This window comes from Bactrocera tryoni, chromosome 2 (assembly GCF_016617805.1).
Source record: "Bactrocera tryoni isolate S06 chromosome 2, CSIRO_BtryS06_freeze2, whole genome shotgun sequence".
Taxonomy (NCBI): Eukaryota; Metazoa; Arthropoda; class Insecta; order Diptera; family Tephritidae; genus Bactrocera; species Bactrocera tryoni.
In genome coordinates, this window is record NC_052500.1 from 69759409 (window position 1) to 69777713 (window position 18305).

An 18305-nucleotide genomic window follows, 5' to 3' on the forward strand; every position below is an offset into this window, starting at 1 on the left:
AAATGTTATAAAAGACATGCAAGTTTTAGAATCATGAAATTATATTGCTGATAGTACATTTAACATTGTGCCTGTCTCAAATGAATTTAAACAATTGCTGATTATTCACATTCAACAATCAGATCATGTAAGAATTGATTTTAAATTGATTTGACTTTACATACATATTTTTATTATAACTAATTGAATTTCTTATTTCAGGCTTTTCCTTTTATATATTTATTAATGTCAAATAAATCGGAAAGAGCATATACACATGCTCTTCAGTATATTAATGCAAAGGTGCCCAATTTGAATCCAACATCTGTGGTTACAGATTTCGAATTTAGTTTGCGTAACGCCATCAAACATGTCTTTCCTGCTGTTCAATTGAAAAGTTGCTGGTTCCACTATACGAATGCTTTGCGACGAAAAGCTTCGAAAATTTCTAACTTCATTCGCAATCTAAATAAAGACAAACTAGCCAAATCTATATTTCACAAATTTCTAATCTTACCACTACTGAAACCGACTGATATCAAAGAAGCATTTAAAATTTTAGAAAAAGATGCTATTAATTTGAAAGATACTACGAAAGAACATATGGAAAGAAGTTCTCTTCTTAATGAATTCTTGAATTATTACAGACGTCAGTGGATGAAAAAGGTAAAATAAAGTATTTGAAATTATTTTAAGGCATTAAGGTGTAGGCATTTTGTAAAAGGAAGAATTATTAGTTTTTCAAATTACAAAAAAAAACAAGTAATGATTTTTCCTTTTACAGAATGGTGACAAGGAGATGTATGCACTTTGAAAAAGGACAAATTTTTAGTTTTAAATGATAAATATTGTTTTCAACGCTAATGCATTGCGTAAATTATTGTGTTTTGTTATTTCAGGAACGCCCTGAAAATTTTTCGATTTATAAGGAACGCATTACTACCAGCAGCTCTGCAGAATCATTTCACAGTCAATTAAGAGCGAAATTGCCAAAAAAAGGAAGGTTTTATAGATTTTTGGACATTTTGACCGATATTGGTGCAACGAAATCAATGGATTTTTTGAAATCAATTGGCGGATGTACTATTTTATATAAAGCTAAACAAAAAAGGTTTAAAACGCGTTCAAATTTTGTTCGTGAACGCCTCCATCTAATGCATCAAAAAAAAATTACATTAACAGACATTCACAACCAGCTTTCATTAAAAGAAAACTGCATATTCGCAGAAGATTTTGTTAATGAAATTCCAAATGATGATAATGATGATGATGATGATGATGAGGATGAAGAGGATTATGTTAATACTGAACAAGTTGATAAATGCGATGAAAAAAAAGATTCCCTTTCTTTAACATGCTATCACAAAGATCGCGAAGTTTTGTGTTTACCATGTAAACATTGCAAAATTTGTCGCGATTGCTTCAAAAAAATAGAAGAATCATCGCAAAATAAAGGAATAAAAGTGTTGTGTCCATTTTGCCGTTCCATTGTTAAGGATAGTATGATAATTTATAATTAAAGGTTAACGTTTATTAGGGTTTCATTGCCTTTAAATAATTTTTTTCCAAATGAAATCGCAAAGTTGAGGAATAAACATTGTGTAAACGCAGAGATTATAAGTTTCCTTTCATATAATTTACAATAAATAATGGATATAGTTTTTTTTTTTTATTTTTATTAATTTTTTAAATTGTTGGCCTTTAACTGGCGGGGTGATATAACGTAAAAGGTGATAAAGCAAAATTTGCTTCACGTTAGCAGTTTTGTGGGGACGGCACAGCACGAGGCAGGAAAGCGGGGCATGGCCCGGTTGTGAAAATTTGTATCTGGGAAAAACAAACAAACTTATTCGCGAGCGGAGGGCGATGGTAGGGGTTGTGGGGGCGCGCGCGAGGACGGCACAGCGCAGAGACGGCCACCAAACTATATATACTCACATTTTTCTCTAAAATATTGAAAGCGAAATAATGTCACATTTTGTTTTCAGAAAAAATGGTACAAATAATTGCAAATGGTAATAACGTCACTGCGGCTTTATTTCCATTTAAATTGGAAATAATGTCCAGTGCCTTTATTTCCATTCCAATTGGAAATAAAGTCACAGTGACGTTATTTCCAGTGACGTTATTGCACCCCACCGTTCAAAACAGCATTAGAACGAATGCCATCGGATACGCACAAATCTGTCATAAGAGCGGATTGTACCCCAACAGGTGAACATGTGCGAAGATTCAATGCACCAACCGTTAATGATGTTCTTGCAATTATTGTTGGCGATCCAACTAAATCGCGAGACATTGTCGTTCAGCGAAGAAGCAATATCATGCATCGTGTAAACGTGACACATCGTTTGTACGATGCGTTACAATATCCAATCATTTATTGGCAAGGGCAGGACGGATGCGACATCACGTTGAAAATGGTCGATCCAATTACAGGTACAATATTCACACATTTATTATTGCTATTATTGGTTTCCATTAACAATTCCTTTAATTTTGCATTTTCAGGCGTATCAACGAATAAAAATCTAAGCGCAATGAATTACTATGCATATCGTATGATGATTCGTACAAATGAAGAGAATGTCATTCTGAAGTGCTGTCGGCTTTTCCAGCAATTCGCTGTCGACATGTATGTCAAAGTCGAGACCGAACATTTAGCGTTCATCCGAATCAATCAGGCAAATCTACGATCAGAGGACTAAATACACTTGCGTGATGCTATTCATTCAGATGGTGATGTTCAGAATATTGGACTTGTGACGATTCTCCCATCATCTTATGTATATCGGAAGCCCACGCCAAATGCACGAACACGCTCAAGACGCGAGGACGTACGTGCGAAATTATGGAACTCCGGATTTATTTATTACGTTAACATGCAATCCGAAGTGGACGGAAATTGAACGTGAGTTGGAACCGGGACAAAAACCGCAAGATTGCCATGACATAATCGCCAGAGTATTTCAGCAAAATCTAAACGTTGTGGTGGATGTGCTGAAATGTAATTGTAATGTAACGATGCAATTTGGTGGCGAAACGGAGTTCGCTGGGTTTTCTAGTTGAATATACAATTATACAGAAGCATTTTGCCAAAAGCAATTATTTCATAACTTGTGATTTGAAAAAAAATAGTAAGACTAATAATTAATCTTAATCGGAATTAAATGAAATTTAAAAACACACCAAGTATAATGGCATCTTTAACTCAAATATTGCGCAGTTATTTGAGTCAGCCAATAACCAATTGTCAATTAGGTAAAGAATAGAAAAAGATTTACAATATTTAGCTTCCTTCGAAGGGAATGTAAAAAAATTGCCATTCTTCATTGAGGCAATTGACAGAGTACGGAGAGAGACTATGTAGGACAGGAAGAAATATTTTTTAGGGTGATCTATGATCTAAAAATTGGTGGTTCAGCAAAAAATTTTTTGCAAGCAAACCCACCTCAAGATTATGTTAGTTGTAAAGATAAGCTAAGGAAGCATTACAGACCCACAAAAGATCAAATGACGATCACGAAAGAAATTTTGGAACTTAGGGCACACAGCATAGCGGAATTAAGTAGAAGAATAAAAGAAATAATAGATAACATAACAGAATATAGTACACTAAGTGAAAATGGTGACACTATGAAAGAAATATTTTCAAGAATGCTTATACAAGGGTAAAGCAACTTGCAGCAGGGACTTTCGCCTATATGATACGGAATATAACGAAATGGGCAGACATGACAAATACGATCCACAATTTCATAGGGCTAGAAGATGGAAATTTAAATCCTATATTTATAGCAAGAAACAGAAATTCAAACCAATTTGCTCAGAAGGCAAGAAATTTTGATAGTAACCAAAATCAAAATAATCAAAGAATAAACAACTTTAGGAGACAAAATATTGGCGATCAAAACAATGATCGTTATTATGCACAAAATAATTCGGGACGATACTCACAAAGAAATACTAACTTTTCAGGGCAAAATAATTATCATCCAATAATCCACAGAGACAAACTAATTATCGGACAGGAAATTCAGGCCAATATACAAATCAATATCGTAATAATAATATTAATAATAATAATAACGGCTATGGTAATTCAGCAAGACAAAATATACAGAACGGCACTCGACAAACAAGACGTTCAAATGGCCCAACACCCATAGATGTTGATGCTGTAAGCAGGACAGAGGAAACGAATAACAACGAGGAATTTTTTACCAATTAGCCTCGGAAAATCAAAATAAAATATTAATTTCACTTACTTTGTTTAACAAAAAATGGTGTGCATTGGTAGACCCAGCCTCTACTATTAGTATTATGAAAAAATCAAGCTTTGAACATTATAAGTTACCGGTTCTAGAAAAAATAAAACAATAATTAGTACACTGAATGGTGATATAAGAGCGTCTAACGAAAGAGTTAAGACACCATGTCCGCTAGAATTTAAATACCCTCACAATGCTAGAATAAGATGGTTGAAAATAGACTTTGAAAAACCGTACGATCTTCTACTAGGAAACGATTTTATATTTAATAATTTCAATATAATCGATATTGAAAACGAAGAAATTGAGCTTAAAAATGGTGTTAAAATTCTGTTTTATTCAAAAACTATCCAAGAGCAAGTATATGCATTGGAAGAAAGTAAAATGCAAAACATTCAACTGAATCATTTAAAATCAAATGAACGAAAGGAGGTTGAAAAATTGCTAAATAAGTATGAAAAATTGATGTATAAAGAAGGCGATGCCTTGACAATCACAAAAACGGTGGTCCATGAAATAAGGACAACCACAAACCAGCAAATTAATTCAAAAATATATAGGTTACCTCCGAAACATGAGGAAGAAGCGATAAGGCAAATTAGGGAGCTAGAAAAACAAGGTATAATTCGGAAAAGTAGAAGTAAATATAGTTCACCTATTATCATAGTACCAAGAAAATGTGATAGTATGGGCAATAAAAAAATTCGTTTAATAATCATTTGCCAAACATTGATGGAATCTTAGACAAGTTGGGCAATGCGCAGTACTTCAGCACTCTTGATCTAGCCAAAGGTTATCATCAAATTTTAGTGGATAAAAAGGATATTAAAAAGACAGCTTTTGTATCTCCGGTGGGATTATAAGAATATATAATAATGCCCTTCGGACTAGAAAATGCTCCGGCTACCTTTCAACGACTAATGAATGACATATTACGGGAATACATAAATAAGATATGTGTCGCTTATTTGGACGACGTATTAATCTTTTCAACGTCATTGGAGGAACATTTAGAGAAAATTTAAAGTTAAAAGAACATAATTTTAAAATTCAGATAGATAAATGTAGTTTTCTAAAGACAGAAACAAAATTTTTGGGGCATACCTTAACAAAAGAAGAGATTAAGCCAAATCAGGACAAAATAGCAGCAATACAAAATTTGAAAATACCTAGAACCGAAAAACAATTAAAAAGTTTCCTTGGAGCCACTGGTTATTATAGAAAGTTCATTAGGGACTACTCAAAAGTTGCATATCCAATGATTAAATATTTAAAAAAGGGTTATAAAATAAATTCAAGAGATCCGCAGTACATAGCTAGTTTTTAAAATTTGAAATCACTAATATCATCACATCCAATTTTAAAATTTCCTTAATATGATAAGGAATTTACTATTACAACGGATGGAAGTGATTACGCAATAGGCGCAGTGCTTTCTCAACAAGGTCAGCCAGTGTGCTACATTAGCAGAATTTTAAATAACCATGAAAAGAAATATGCTACAACAGATAAAGAATTCCTAGCCATTATATATTCAATAACTTATTTCAGGCCGTACATATATGGCGCAAAATTTAAAATTGTAACTGATCATTGCCCGATAGTATTTTTGAATAATAAATATAAAGGAAGGGAGTTTTCACAACGGCACCAAAGGTGGCTATTGAAACTGCAAGAGTTTAATTATGAAATTGAATATCAGAAAGGGAAAACTAATGTAGTAGCAGATTTTTTAAGCCGAATTGAAAATTCTCCAAAAATCGACGAAAGTAATGATGAAGAAAACAATTTAGAAATGTCAGATACAATACATTCCGCAGAAGAGGAACTATTAGAACACTTCTTCATAAAAGAAGAAATTGTTAACAAGTATAAGACCCAAATTATAATAACATATAGGCCCCAAACTGAAGTTCAAATAATACATGGAAGGAAAGTAATCGAGATCAACCCTATTGACACGGAGAACATTTTGGAAAATATTTTCCGAAGTCATATTGACAGGGGCAAAGTGGGTATTTTTTCCGAAGTGGAGGAGGCCGATTATAACAAAACTCAACTAATACTTATAAGCATAATTTCTTGCAATAGCAAGCTGCAATTCATAAAATGTACAAAAAAGGAACAGTAGAAGAAGAAGAGCAACAGAAATTATACAAGAAGAAGACCTACATAAACAAATTTCACTTTACCATAGTAATGAGTCAATGCATAGTGGAATAAACGAGACTTACAATACACTTCTTCTTCTTCTTAATTGGCGTAGACACCGCTTACGCGATTATAGCCGAGTTAACAACAGCGCGCCAGTCGTTTCTTCTTTTCGCTACGTGGCGCCAATTGGATATTCCCAGCGAAGCCAGGTCCTTCTCCACTTGATCCTTCCAGCGGAGTGGAGGTCTTCCTCTTCCTCTGCTTCCCCCGGCGGGTATTGCGTCGAATACTTTCAGAGCTGGAGTGTTTTCATCCATCCGGACAACATGACCTAGCCAGCGTAACCGCTGTCTTTTAATTCGCTGAACTATGTCAATGTCGTCGTATATCTCGTACAGCTCATCGTTCCATCGAATGCAACATTCGCCGTGGCCAATGCGCAAAGGACCATAAATCTTTCGCAGAACTTTTCTCTCGAAAACTCTCAACGTCGACTCATCAGTTGTTGACATCGTCCCAGCCTCTACATCATATAGCAGGACGGGAATTATGCGTGACTCATAGAGTTTGGTTTTTGTTTGTCGAGAGAGGACTTTACTTTTCAATTGCCTACTCAGTCCGAAGTAGCACCTGTTGGCAAGAGCAATCCTGCGTTGGATTTCCAGGCTGACATTGTTGGTGGTGTTTACGCCAGTTTGTTTGATGACAGGAGATATTTCGTTTTGCCCTCGTTCACTGCCAGACCCATTTTCTGTGCTTCCTTGTCCAGCCTGGAGAAAGCAGAACTAACGGCGCGGGTGTTGAGGCCGATGATATCAATATCATCGGCATACGCCAGCAGCTGTACACTCTTATAGAAGATGGTACCTTCTCTATTTAGTTCTGCAGCTCGAACTATTTTCTCCAGAAGCAGGTTGAAGAAGTCGCACGATAGGGAGTCGCCTTGTCTGAAACTTCGTTTGGTATCGAACGGCTCGGAGAGGTAATTCCCGATCCTGACGGAGCTTTTGGTGTTACTCAACGTCAGTTTACACAGCCGTATTAGTTTTGCGGGGATACCAAATTCAGACATCGCGGCATAAAGGCAGCTCCTTTTCGTGCTGTCCAAAGCAGCTTTGAAATCGACGAAGAGGTGGTGTGTGTCGATTCTTCTTTCACGGGTCTTTTTCAAGATTTGGCGCATGGTGAATATCTGGTCGGTTGTTGATTTTCCAGGTCTGAAGCAACACTGATAAGGTCCAATCAGTTTGTTGACGGTGGGCTTTAATCTTTCACACAATACGCTCGATAGAACCTTATATGCGATGTTGAGGAGGCTTATCCCACGGTACTTGGCGCGGATTGTGGGGTCTCCCTTTTTGTGGATTATGCAGAGCACACTTGAATTCTAATCGTTGGGCATGCTTTCGTCCAACCATATTTTACAAAGAAGCTGATGCATGCTGCTTATCAGTTCTTCGCCGCCGTGTTTGAATAGCTCGGCAGGCAATCCATCGGCCCCCGCCGCTTTGTTGTTCTTCAGGCGGGTAATTGCTATTCGAACTTCTTCATGGTCGGGCAATGGAACGTTTGGTCCATCGTCATCGATTGGGGAATCGGGTTCGCCTTCTCCTGGTGTTGTGCATTCACTGCCATTCAGCAGGCTGGAGAAGTGTTCCCTCCATAATTTAAGTATGCACTGGGCATCGGTCACTAGATCACCTTTGTGGGTTCTTCAATACACTTAGGGATAAAATATACTATCCAAAATTAAGGGAACATGTACAGCTAGTTATAGATAATTGCGAAAAATGCAAGCAAATTAAATATAACAGGAAACCGACAAAGCCAAAGTTTAAACTAACAGAGACATCATCATATAAAAATTAAATAATACATGAGGACATTTTTCATTTTAAAAAGCAGTCATTTGTCACAGTAATTGATAAACTGACAAAATTTGCAGCAGCAATACAATATTACTGAAAGAAATTGGAGAGCAAAGAAAGCAATCATACTTGAACATTTCACAAAATTTGGGAAACCAAATAAGATCATCATGGACAACGATTTCAGGGCCGAACAAACTCCCATACAGGTAATGCAGACATTGAGAGGCTGCACTCAACCATAAAATGTACATCCAATAATGCAAGAAATTTTATAGATCCAACCTTTTTAAAAAACACAATAGCCCAGAAGAAACAACTCATAATACACAGTAAAATAGGTACAGAGAGGACTACGAAGAACTGAGATCGACGGGGCCGATACAAAATTATAAAAGTGTACGACACAAAGACGAACCATATTTCCGAATCACCCCTTTGCAAAAAATTCATGTAGCAAACTAAGACCACTTAAATTAGATAAAGTTGGCATGGAAAATGAAGATGATAGGTTTAGCACAATAGTACATAATGGCGATGTATGTTGAAAGTGTTAATTCACGAGTCAACACATTTTCAGATGATGTGGATAATAATGTTTCCGACGACCGCCATAAAATTGGCAACAGCATTCCTACAAGTGTCAAAATAATAGTGAATCGGAGACGATTCATTTTAGGAAGACGGGAGTTAACGACAGCCTCCGCATAGCAAGTTTACCATGACTGTAAATAAATTTGAGTCTTTGCATTTTCCAATTACGTAGTCCCATAAAAAAAAATCTTTATATTCGTTTTAGGTTATTTAAGAATTTGATATGTTGTTTTCGTTCTGAATGCAGTAATCCTTTCTTATCAAAACAATAATACTGGGCCTCACAAGAAGGCATAATTGTAAACAAAACAGAACGCTTAACGTTCTGCCGAAATGTGCTAAAAATCTAATATTGAAATTGGCACTTTCTTTGTTTTGCATTGAAAATAAAGATTTTATTTGTATCTTACAATTCAACAGAACCACACGTGTTCTTATTTCATCCGCGCGTTCCCTCGTCGCGGGAATTAATTTACATATACAAAACCCAATGATTTAATTCAAAGCTTAAAAAACTTATGAACCCTTCCTAAACGTGTTGTATGCAAGCGCCACCTGGTGGCGCCATCTATATGTCGACTGATGCGTTAGAATCTGCTACCTTTTTCGTTTGTCCAGTGAGAATTTCATGACATTTCATAGATTGGAAGTGAAGTTATTGCGTTTTAAGTGACAGTATGTTTGTTACCCAAGGTTATTCAAGACAGAGCACATAGGAATCATAAAGAAAACTTTAAACAAATAAAAAAACTTATCTTTACCTAATATAAGTAAAAAAAAAATACGCAGACCAGTGCAACGAATGTGGAAAGGATAAACATTTGCATAGATCAAATAATTTACCTATTGAAAAAACACGAATACCCTCAGAAAAAGGCGAATCTATGAATGTAGATTTCAAAAATAACAACGGAAAATTTTTGACAGCAAGCCAATGGGCATAGGAGAAGACATGACCTACACTATGATACTTACCATTACAAATTTGCCCAAACATAAAGAAAGTAACAACTTATAATGATACAAAATATAAAGGAGTGCAATTTAGTAATTTTATGAAAAGATAGAATATGGAACATACACAATCATGGTCTTACAATTGAACAGGTAGAAAGATTTAATGGTATCTTAGCCGAAATAGCAAGATTCATCAAATCAACTACAGCACAAACATGCATACGAAAAAACTAGCAAAAGAATAAGTTTTTAATAACCCTAATCATCGCTCTTATTGTAGCAACGACCCAACAGCTAACCCTACACGATTCAAACCATGGTAACGGATATACTATAATAAGTACAACTCTGTAAAATCCAACTAATTGGTAATTATATTGTTATCATTCACAAAATAATTTAACCAAATGTGTTGAATCATTAGAATTACTTGAAAGTCAAATTAAGTTGTTTCTTTCCGAAACAGATGATTTTGAAAACAAAATAATCAATTTAAAAACATAAATCCAATTTTTATTTCCACACTAGAAAAGCTGGAATATTTACATTCTTTTTAGGAATATCATTGAAATGCATGTATGAAACAATGGATGATGATGATAGACAAGAAATCGAGGAAAGATTAAAGATTAATGACCAACATTCGCATAATCAATCATTGTATCTAATATATTTGGCTTTCAAGGTGTACGGACGTGTTTTTTAATTGATAAAAAAAAAACAATAATGAGTGCTTTCCTTAAATGCCGATTTCAGCTTTGTCGACGCAACAAAAACAACGCCTGGCAAAAAAAAATGTTACGTCGATGCTGAGTCATCGCAGCGATTAGCCGAAATGAAAATTAGGCAAGCGTAGTTAACAGAAGCAGCAGTAAACAACAATCGGGCAACAACAAATGCACCGACAGCAGACACTATGCAGGTACCAGCTAGCATTCGGATAGCGAAGGAAAACAAAACGCAGGTGAGAATGTACCATGCAAAAAAGGATCATCTGTTCAGACTGGTATTGACTGCTACGTAAATGTAAAAAGGAAATCGAGTCCAATTAAATCAGCGGTCAATAACAAAAAATTTCAACCAGGTACACCAAATACTAAAAAGCCAGAAATCTTAAATGGGAACAGATTTGCCTTGCTGAGCAAGGAGCCTAACGATGATGTAATGAATACCACCACAGTCGTGAATGCCAAACCCCCTCCAATCTATTTGTGTGAGCGTGCCTTCAAACTGAGCAATTTTATAGGCAGAAACAATTTTCATATTGTGCCCTTGAAAAAAAGTTACATAGATGAAACAAAAATTCAAACATACACCGAAAAAAGTTTCATGGATATTGTAAAGTACTTGTCAAACAATAACAAGAATTACTACTCTTACCAACTGAGGAGCTCAAAAGGCCTAGTTCATAAAAGGTATAGAGTTTTCGGTAGACTCTAACGATGTTAAAGAAGCACTGGAAGAAGGTGGTTTTAGCATTAAATCAGTAGCAAATATTTTTAACAGCAAAGTCCCACAACTAATGTTCAAAATAGAATTGATGCCAAATTCTAACCAATTAAAGAAAAATGAAATACTGCCGATTTACAATTTAAAATATTTACTCCATCGCTGAATTACTGTTGAGGAATCACATACGAGATATGGTACAGTACAATGTACAAACTGCCAAGAGTATGGACACACGGAAGCATATTACACTCTACGCAGTGTGTGTGTGGTGTGTGGTGATCGTAGGATGTAGTTCAAAATGTACTCGTAAAAAAAAGGATTTAAATAAAAAATGCAGCAATTGTGGAGGAAATCACACTGCTAATTACAGCGGTTGCCCTATATATGAGGATTTGAAATCGAAGTTGTCACCGGGCATTCAAGCACGTCGTAACCAAAAGTTGAATATTCCTCCTAATGAAAATATTGAAATCCCCGTACATATTTCAAAACCAGTAAATCTTAAAGACAATGCTACACAAGGGAGCTATGTAAACGTGGTGAAAGGCAATACTGCGCAAATGCAATTGCCCCAAAACCAACCAAATGGAAGCGTTGAAACTATGATTTTCAACCTTACCCAATGTATGACACAATTTATGGCTTCAATGCCAAATATGATTCAAGAGATAATCAAATCACAAAACCAAATGTTGCAAACTTTTTTAAGTAAAAAATGAGTGTATTGAATATTTGTTCATGGAAAGCTTATGGTGTTAACCAACATAAATTGAAACTTATTAGATTTCTGGATGAAAATAGTATTCATGTAATGCTATTGTCAGAAACTCATTTTACGAACAAATACAACTTCTTTATACCGGGATTTAGACTCTATGTTACAAACCACCCAGATGGAAAGGCACATGTAGGAACAGCAGTGTTGGCTAAAATTTAAAAAATACGTGAGTAGCCACATTAATATTGAGCACAAATTAAATACAGAAAAAGATGTTGATAAGAGAACTCAATGATATAATAACTAACGCAGCTATCTTAGCAACACCAAACAAAAGCTATAAGCCGCTTGGTTTCAAAAGTCTCTAATAGAGAAATAGAAAAGCTTGTAAATAAAAAAAAGGCGGGCAAGACGAGAATGGCAGATAAATGGCTCCTCTTCCACTCAGCTTCAATTAAAATCAGCTGTACGTAAATTAAAATAAGCGCTTAAACGTGAGGAAGAATTCTACACTGAAATGTATATAAAGAAGCTGTGTCCAAATTCAAGCAAGTAAAATCCCCTTTGGAAAGCCCAAAAGTCCATGAAGCCACCAACTGACTCCAACATGCCTAAACGAGACATGGGTGGAAATTGGGCTCGAAGTGATGAGGAAAAGGCTAATTGGTTTGCAAATCACCTAGAAAAGGTATTTCAACTAAATTGCCCAAACAACAACTTTGAGTTGTCCAGCTTACCCAACAACAGCTAACGGGTCACTCGAGTCTTTTAAGACTTCACCTTCTGAAATTATTAGAATAATAAAAGAACTTAACCCAAAAAAGTCACCAGGACATGATAATATTACCCCAAAAATGCTAATTGAGTTACCAAATATTGCTGTAGAAGTGCTCTCTTTGCTCTTCAATGCAACTCTTAATCTCGGATACTATCCTAATTCATGGAAAAAGTCGCAGATTATCTTGATAGATAAACCTGAGAAAGACTAAACACAACCGTCTTCATATAGACCAATCAGTCTTTTACCCTGTTTTTCTAAAATATTTGAAAAAATGTTACTATCAAAGATGTCTCCTTTCCTCCACGAAAATAATATAATATCAACGCACCAATTTGGATTTCGTGAAAAACATAGCACGATAGAGCAAGCAAATAGATTTACTAACGAAATAAGAAAAGCATTTGAGTACAGAGAGTACTGTTCAGCTACATTTCTAGACGTGGCTCAGGCGTTTGATAAGGTGTGGCATGAAGGCCTTTTATATAAGATTAAAAACATTCTACCTTTAGAATGGTATAAAACATTGGAGTTTTCTTTAAAAAATATACAATTTATGGTAAATATCTAATGAACGACAGATAAGGGCTGGTGTACCACAGGACAGTGTTTTAGGCCTAACTCTATACATCATATAATAATAATAATACCCAACGATTAGCCTCCTCCCGCCCAACCGACGCGAAAGGCGCAATCCGCGAACGAGCGGAATTAGCCGAGTCTTAAAGGCAAGAGAATTTTTAGCGTTGCGATCTTAAGCTGCTCAGCTACAGAAACAAAAATGGAATGGTTGGTTTAACTCCAATTTTTTTCTAGAAAATTTAAAAAAAGGGTCTAAACTGCCTGGTAGAGCGAGTGGGAACGTTAAAATTAATATCAGATAAGAGAGATGGGCTACAGACTTACCCATCCATGTATTTTACAAGAAATATTATACCAAGCATCTCCCTACGACTAGCGAGTGTCGGGAGATTTATAAGCTTCAAACGGTTAGTGTAAGGGCGAAAATTTAAACTGGAATCCCAATGCAAATTATTTAAGGCAAAAAGTAAAAATTGTTTTTGAACGGACTCTAACTTATCCGAATGGACTTGGTAACTAGTGTTCCAAACCGCAGAAGCATACTCTAATATAGCCCTCACCAAAGATGTAAAAATAATTTTTGTGGTAAGCGGATTTCTAAATTCTTTAGACCAACGTTTAACAAAACTAAGAGCGCCTTTAGCCTTAAAAATCAAGGAAGATGCATGAAGATTAAAATTGAGTTTGGGGTCCATAGTTACTCCCAGATCAACAAAACTGCATACTTGCTCCAACCTAATGTTTTGTATTGCGTTTGAAGTAGGGTCTACAGCTCTACCTGAAAAGCAAATCGTTTTGTATTTTTTAAGGTTAAATGGCATGTAATTTCTATCACACCAAGAAACTAGGTTGTTTAAGTCTGTTTGCAACTGTCATCTTTCGCTGTTTGAAGTATATGTTTTAAAAAGTTTTACATCGTCAGCATATAATAAAACTGTTGAAAACTTAACAACAGATGATATGTCATTAATAAATAACAAGAACAGAATTGAACCAAGATGGCTACCTTGAGGAACGCCTGAAGGACCATTGATTATGTCAGAAAAAGCATCGTTAAATATGACTTGTTGAATTCTATTACAAAAATAAGAGGCAACCCATTTTAGAAATATTAATTGAAAACCAAGAAGATCAAGTTTATTCAAAAGAATTGAATGGTTTACTTTATGAAAAGCTTTACTAAAATCTGTGTATATAACATCAGTATTCTTATTCTCCCCAATGCCCATTGATACATGTGATACAAATTCAAGCAAATTAGTTGTTGTAGGTTTCCCTTTACGAAAACCGTGCTGAGAACAAGAAATTAGTGGAGAGATCCGGAAGGTTATGTCGTCTGTTATAATTGCTTCAAAAAGTTTAGATATTACAGACAACTTTGATTCCCCTATAGTATTCAATAGATGACCTAAATCCACTCTTATGTAAAGGAATTATAAATGACTTTTCCCTCATGGATGGAAATAAGCCTTGCATAAGAGATGAATTAAATAGTTTTGTTAAGGGTTGGTATGTATATTTGGCACATTTCTTAAGAAAGCATGAGGGAATCATATCTGGGCAATAATGTATGATTGTTCTAACATATTTAACTGATATAAGATGTCAGCTTCGGAAATGGTAGGTGCATTAGACTGAAATCGGACATAACTTGTGCTGATGCGGAACATTTTTTGGAGATTTTGGAGAGTAATTGGACCTAAAGAATTCAGCGAACATATTAGAAATGGTGTGATTGTCACTAGACATACTAGACTTATATTTCATAGCGGACGGAAAATTAGAAAACCTGAGTTTGCTTTAGTGAGTCGTAACAAATGCCACATGGTAGCATAGAATATTAGCCGAGCACTTAAGGTCTATCGAAGAATGGCTAGCCAACTTGCGTATAAATGTAAATGAAGAAAAGTGTAAGCATGTTACGTTTTCGCTAAGACCAAAAATGTAGCAATAAAACGAACAATATTTTAGTACCCCAAGCAAATGAAATAACTTACATGGTATTTACCTAGATACTATACTTAGGTGGAGAAAACATATATCTAATAAAATAACTTGCATTAAGATAAGAGCTGCAAATTTAAATTGGCTTTTAAATAAAAACTCCTAACCAACATAGTTCTTTTATATAATGCGGTCATAAAGCCGATTTGGTTGTATGGCATTCAAATGTGGGGTACGACCTGTGCAACTAATATTGACATAAGTCAAAGGTTCCAATTCGAAAATGCTTAGAACAATTACGTGTTCACCGTGGTACATGCGTAATGAAAATATCCATAAAGACCTTGGTATTCCTATGGTAAAGAAAGAAGTAGAAGATAGCAGAATTAAATATATATCTAAACTCCGAGATCACCCATACCCTTTGGCTAATGCTTTGGTACTTTCCTGCGCGCATAAAAAGGAGCAACGAATCACCAAAACAGGTCAATCACTTGCTTGTCTAGTTTTTAAATAGATTTAAGATTTTATAACTTAGTTTTTGCCTTTTAAAGTTAAATTCAATAAATAATAAAAAAGACATTAAAAAAAAAAAATTGTATCTAACAAATTATTTCAAATGATTACTTCGATAGACAACTAGTTGACATTACTAAAGCTTACTTAATAGGTTTATCCAAAGAAAATGTAAATGACCGCAAAGTTACGTAAAAAGCGTGACATATTAAGCCTCCTGATATTATAATGTTATAACAATACTACGTACTCTAACATATATACATATATATGTATATTTTATATATACATTTTATTACATATATATATATATATATATATATTTAACCAATATTAAATAAAGATAATTACCAATAAAAACTATAAAATTATATATAACAAGTGAGAAAAGGCTAAGTTCGGGTGTATTCAAACATTTTAATCACCTTTCAATTTGATCACAGTACTTTGTCTTAATTTCTTCTTCTTCTTCTTAATTGGCGTAGACACCGCTTACGCGATTATAGCCGAGTTAACAACAGCGCGGCAGTCGTTTCTTCTTTTCGCTACGTGGCGCCAAATGGATATTCCAAGCGAAGCCAGGTCTTTCTCCACTTGGTTCTTCCAACGGAGTGGAGGTCTTCCTCTTCCTCTGCTTCCCCCGGCGGGTATTGCGTCGAATACTTTCAGAGCTGGAGTGTTTTCATCCATCCGGACAACATGACCTAGCCAGCGTAGCCGCTGTCTTTTAATTCGCTGAACTATGTCAATGTCGTCGTATATCTCGTACAGCTCATCGTTCCATCGAATGCGATATTCGCCGTGGCCAATGCGCAAATGACCATAAATCTTTCGCAGAACTTTTCTCTCGAAAGCTCTCAACGTCGACTCATCAGTTGTTGACATCGTCCCAGCCTCTACATCATATAGCAGGACGGGAATTATGCGTGACTCATAGAGTTTGGTTTCTGTTTGTCGAGAGAGGACTTTACTTTTCAATTGCCTACTCAGTCCGAAATAGCACCTGTTGGCAAGAGCAATCCTGCGTTGGATTTCCAGGCTGACATTGTTGGTGGTGCTTACGCCTGTTTGTTTGATGATAGGAGATATTTCGTTTTGCCCTCGCTCACTGCCAGACCCATTTTCTGTGCTTCCTTGTCCAGCCTGGAGAAAGCAGAACTAACGGCGCGGGTGTTAAGGCCGATGATATCAATATCATCGGCATACGCCAGCAGCTGTACACTCTTACAGAAGATGGTACCTTCTCTGTTTAGTTCTGCAGCTCGAACTAGAACTTAAGCAGGTTGAAGAAGTCGCACGATAGGGAGTCGCCTTGTCTGAAACCTCATTTGGCTCGGAGAGGTCCTTCCCGATCCTGACGGAGCTTTTGGTGTTGCTCAACGTCAGTTGACACTGCCGTACTAGTTTTGCGGGGATACCAAATTCAGACATCGCGGCATAAAGGCAGCTCCTTTTCGTGCTGTCAAAAGCAGTTTTGAAATCGACGAGGAGGTGGTGTGTGTCGATTCTTCTTTCACGGGTCTTTTCCAAGATTTGGCGCATGGTGAATATCTGGTCGGTTGTCGATTTTCCAGGTCTGAAGCCACACTGATAAGGTCAAATCAAATTGTTGACGGTGGGCTTTAATTTTTCACACAATACGCTCGATAGAACCTTATATGCGATGTTGAGGAGGCTAATCCCACGGTAGTTGGCGCAGATTGTGGGGTCACCTTTTTTATGGATTGGGCATAGCACTTTTAAATTCCAATCGTTGGGCATGCTTTCATCCGACCATGTTTTACAAAGAAGCTGATGCATGCTCCTTATCAGTTCTTCGCCGCTGTGTCTGAATAGCTCGGCAGGCAATCCATCGGCCCCCGCCGCTTTGTTGTTCTTCAGGCGGCTAATTGCTATTCGAACTTCCTCATGGTCGGCCAATAGAACGTCATCGATTGGGGAATCGGGTTCGCCTTCTCCTGGTGTTGTGCATTCACTGCCATTCAGCAGGCTGGAGAAGTGTTCCCTCCATCATTTAAGTATGCTCTGGGCATCGGTCACTAGATCACTTACAAGATACTCTACAAGAGTATGCTCCGGTCTTGAAACCTTCTGAGCCGCCAATTTTTTCGTAGAATTTTCGAGCATTACCCCTGTCGGCCAGCTTATCAAGCTCTTCGTACTCACGCATTTCAGCCTCTTTCTTTTTCTGTCTTCAAATGCGTCTCGCTTCCCTTTTTAACTCTCGGTATCTATCCCATCCCTATTCTCTCCACTGCGACACGGCACTCCTCGTCATAGCAGCTGTTATTTTGCACTTTCCGAAAACCAGTGGCTTCGGTTGCAGCTGTACGTAAGGAATTTGAATTTGCAGTCTTTATACTAAGGAAGATAGCCAAAGACCATGCAGCCGGTATCCCAGTTGATGAGGCAGAAACAAAGCGCCGCAAATCAATAGTAGAGGAATATGAAAGCTATCTAAAAAGGAAGCAGACAGAACCTCTAGAAGGGAA

The 18305-nt window shown here is 36.3% G+C and overlaps 1 protein-coding gene across 2 annotated transcripts; it reads left to right on the forward strand.

The window, feature by feature from the left end:
* Positions 1-207: 207 nt before the first annotated feature.
* On the forward strand, positions 208-3156 carry LOC120768413. Of its 2 annotated transcripts, none has more exons than XM_040095095.1 (3): positions 208-645; positions 879-2418; positions 2491-3156. In XM_040095095.1, the coding sequence occupies exons 2-3, from the start codon at positions 2142-2144 to the stop codon at positions 2685-2687; spliced, it is 474 nt and encodes a 157-aa protein (XP_039951029.1). In that variant the 5' UTR covers positions 208-645; positions 879-2141; the 3' UTR covers positions 2688-3156. Both variants share the same exon structure in this region; 1 of them encodes a protein (XP_039951029.1).
* Positions 3157-18305: the final 15149 nt, after the last annotated feature.

Bases quoted from the DNA above. Each gene is read 5' to 3' on its own strand.
- LOC120768413 (XM_040095095.1), top strand. From the start codon at position 2,142: ATGCCATCGGATACGCACAAATCTGTCATAAGAGCGGATTGTACCCCA. The intron at 2,419-2,490 runs GTACAATATTCA...TTGCATTTTCAG, and splicing joins AATGGTCGATCCAATTACAG to GCGTATCAACGAATAAAAAT.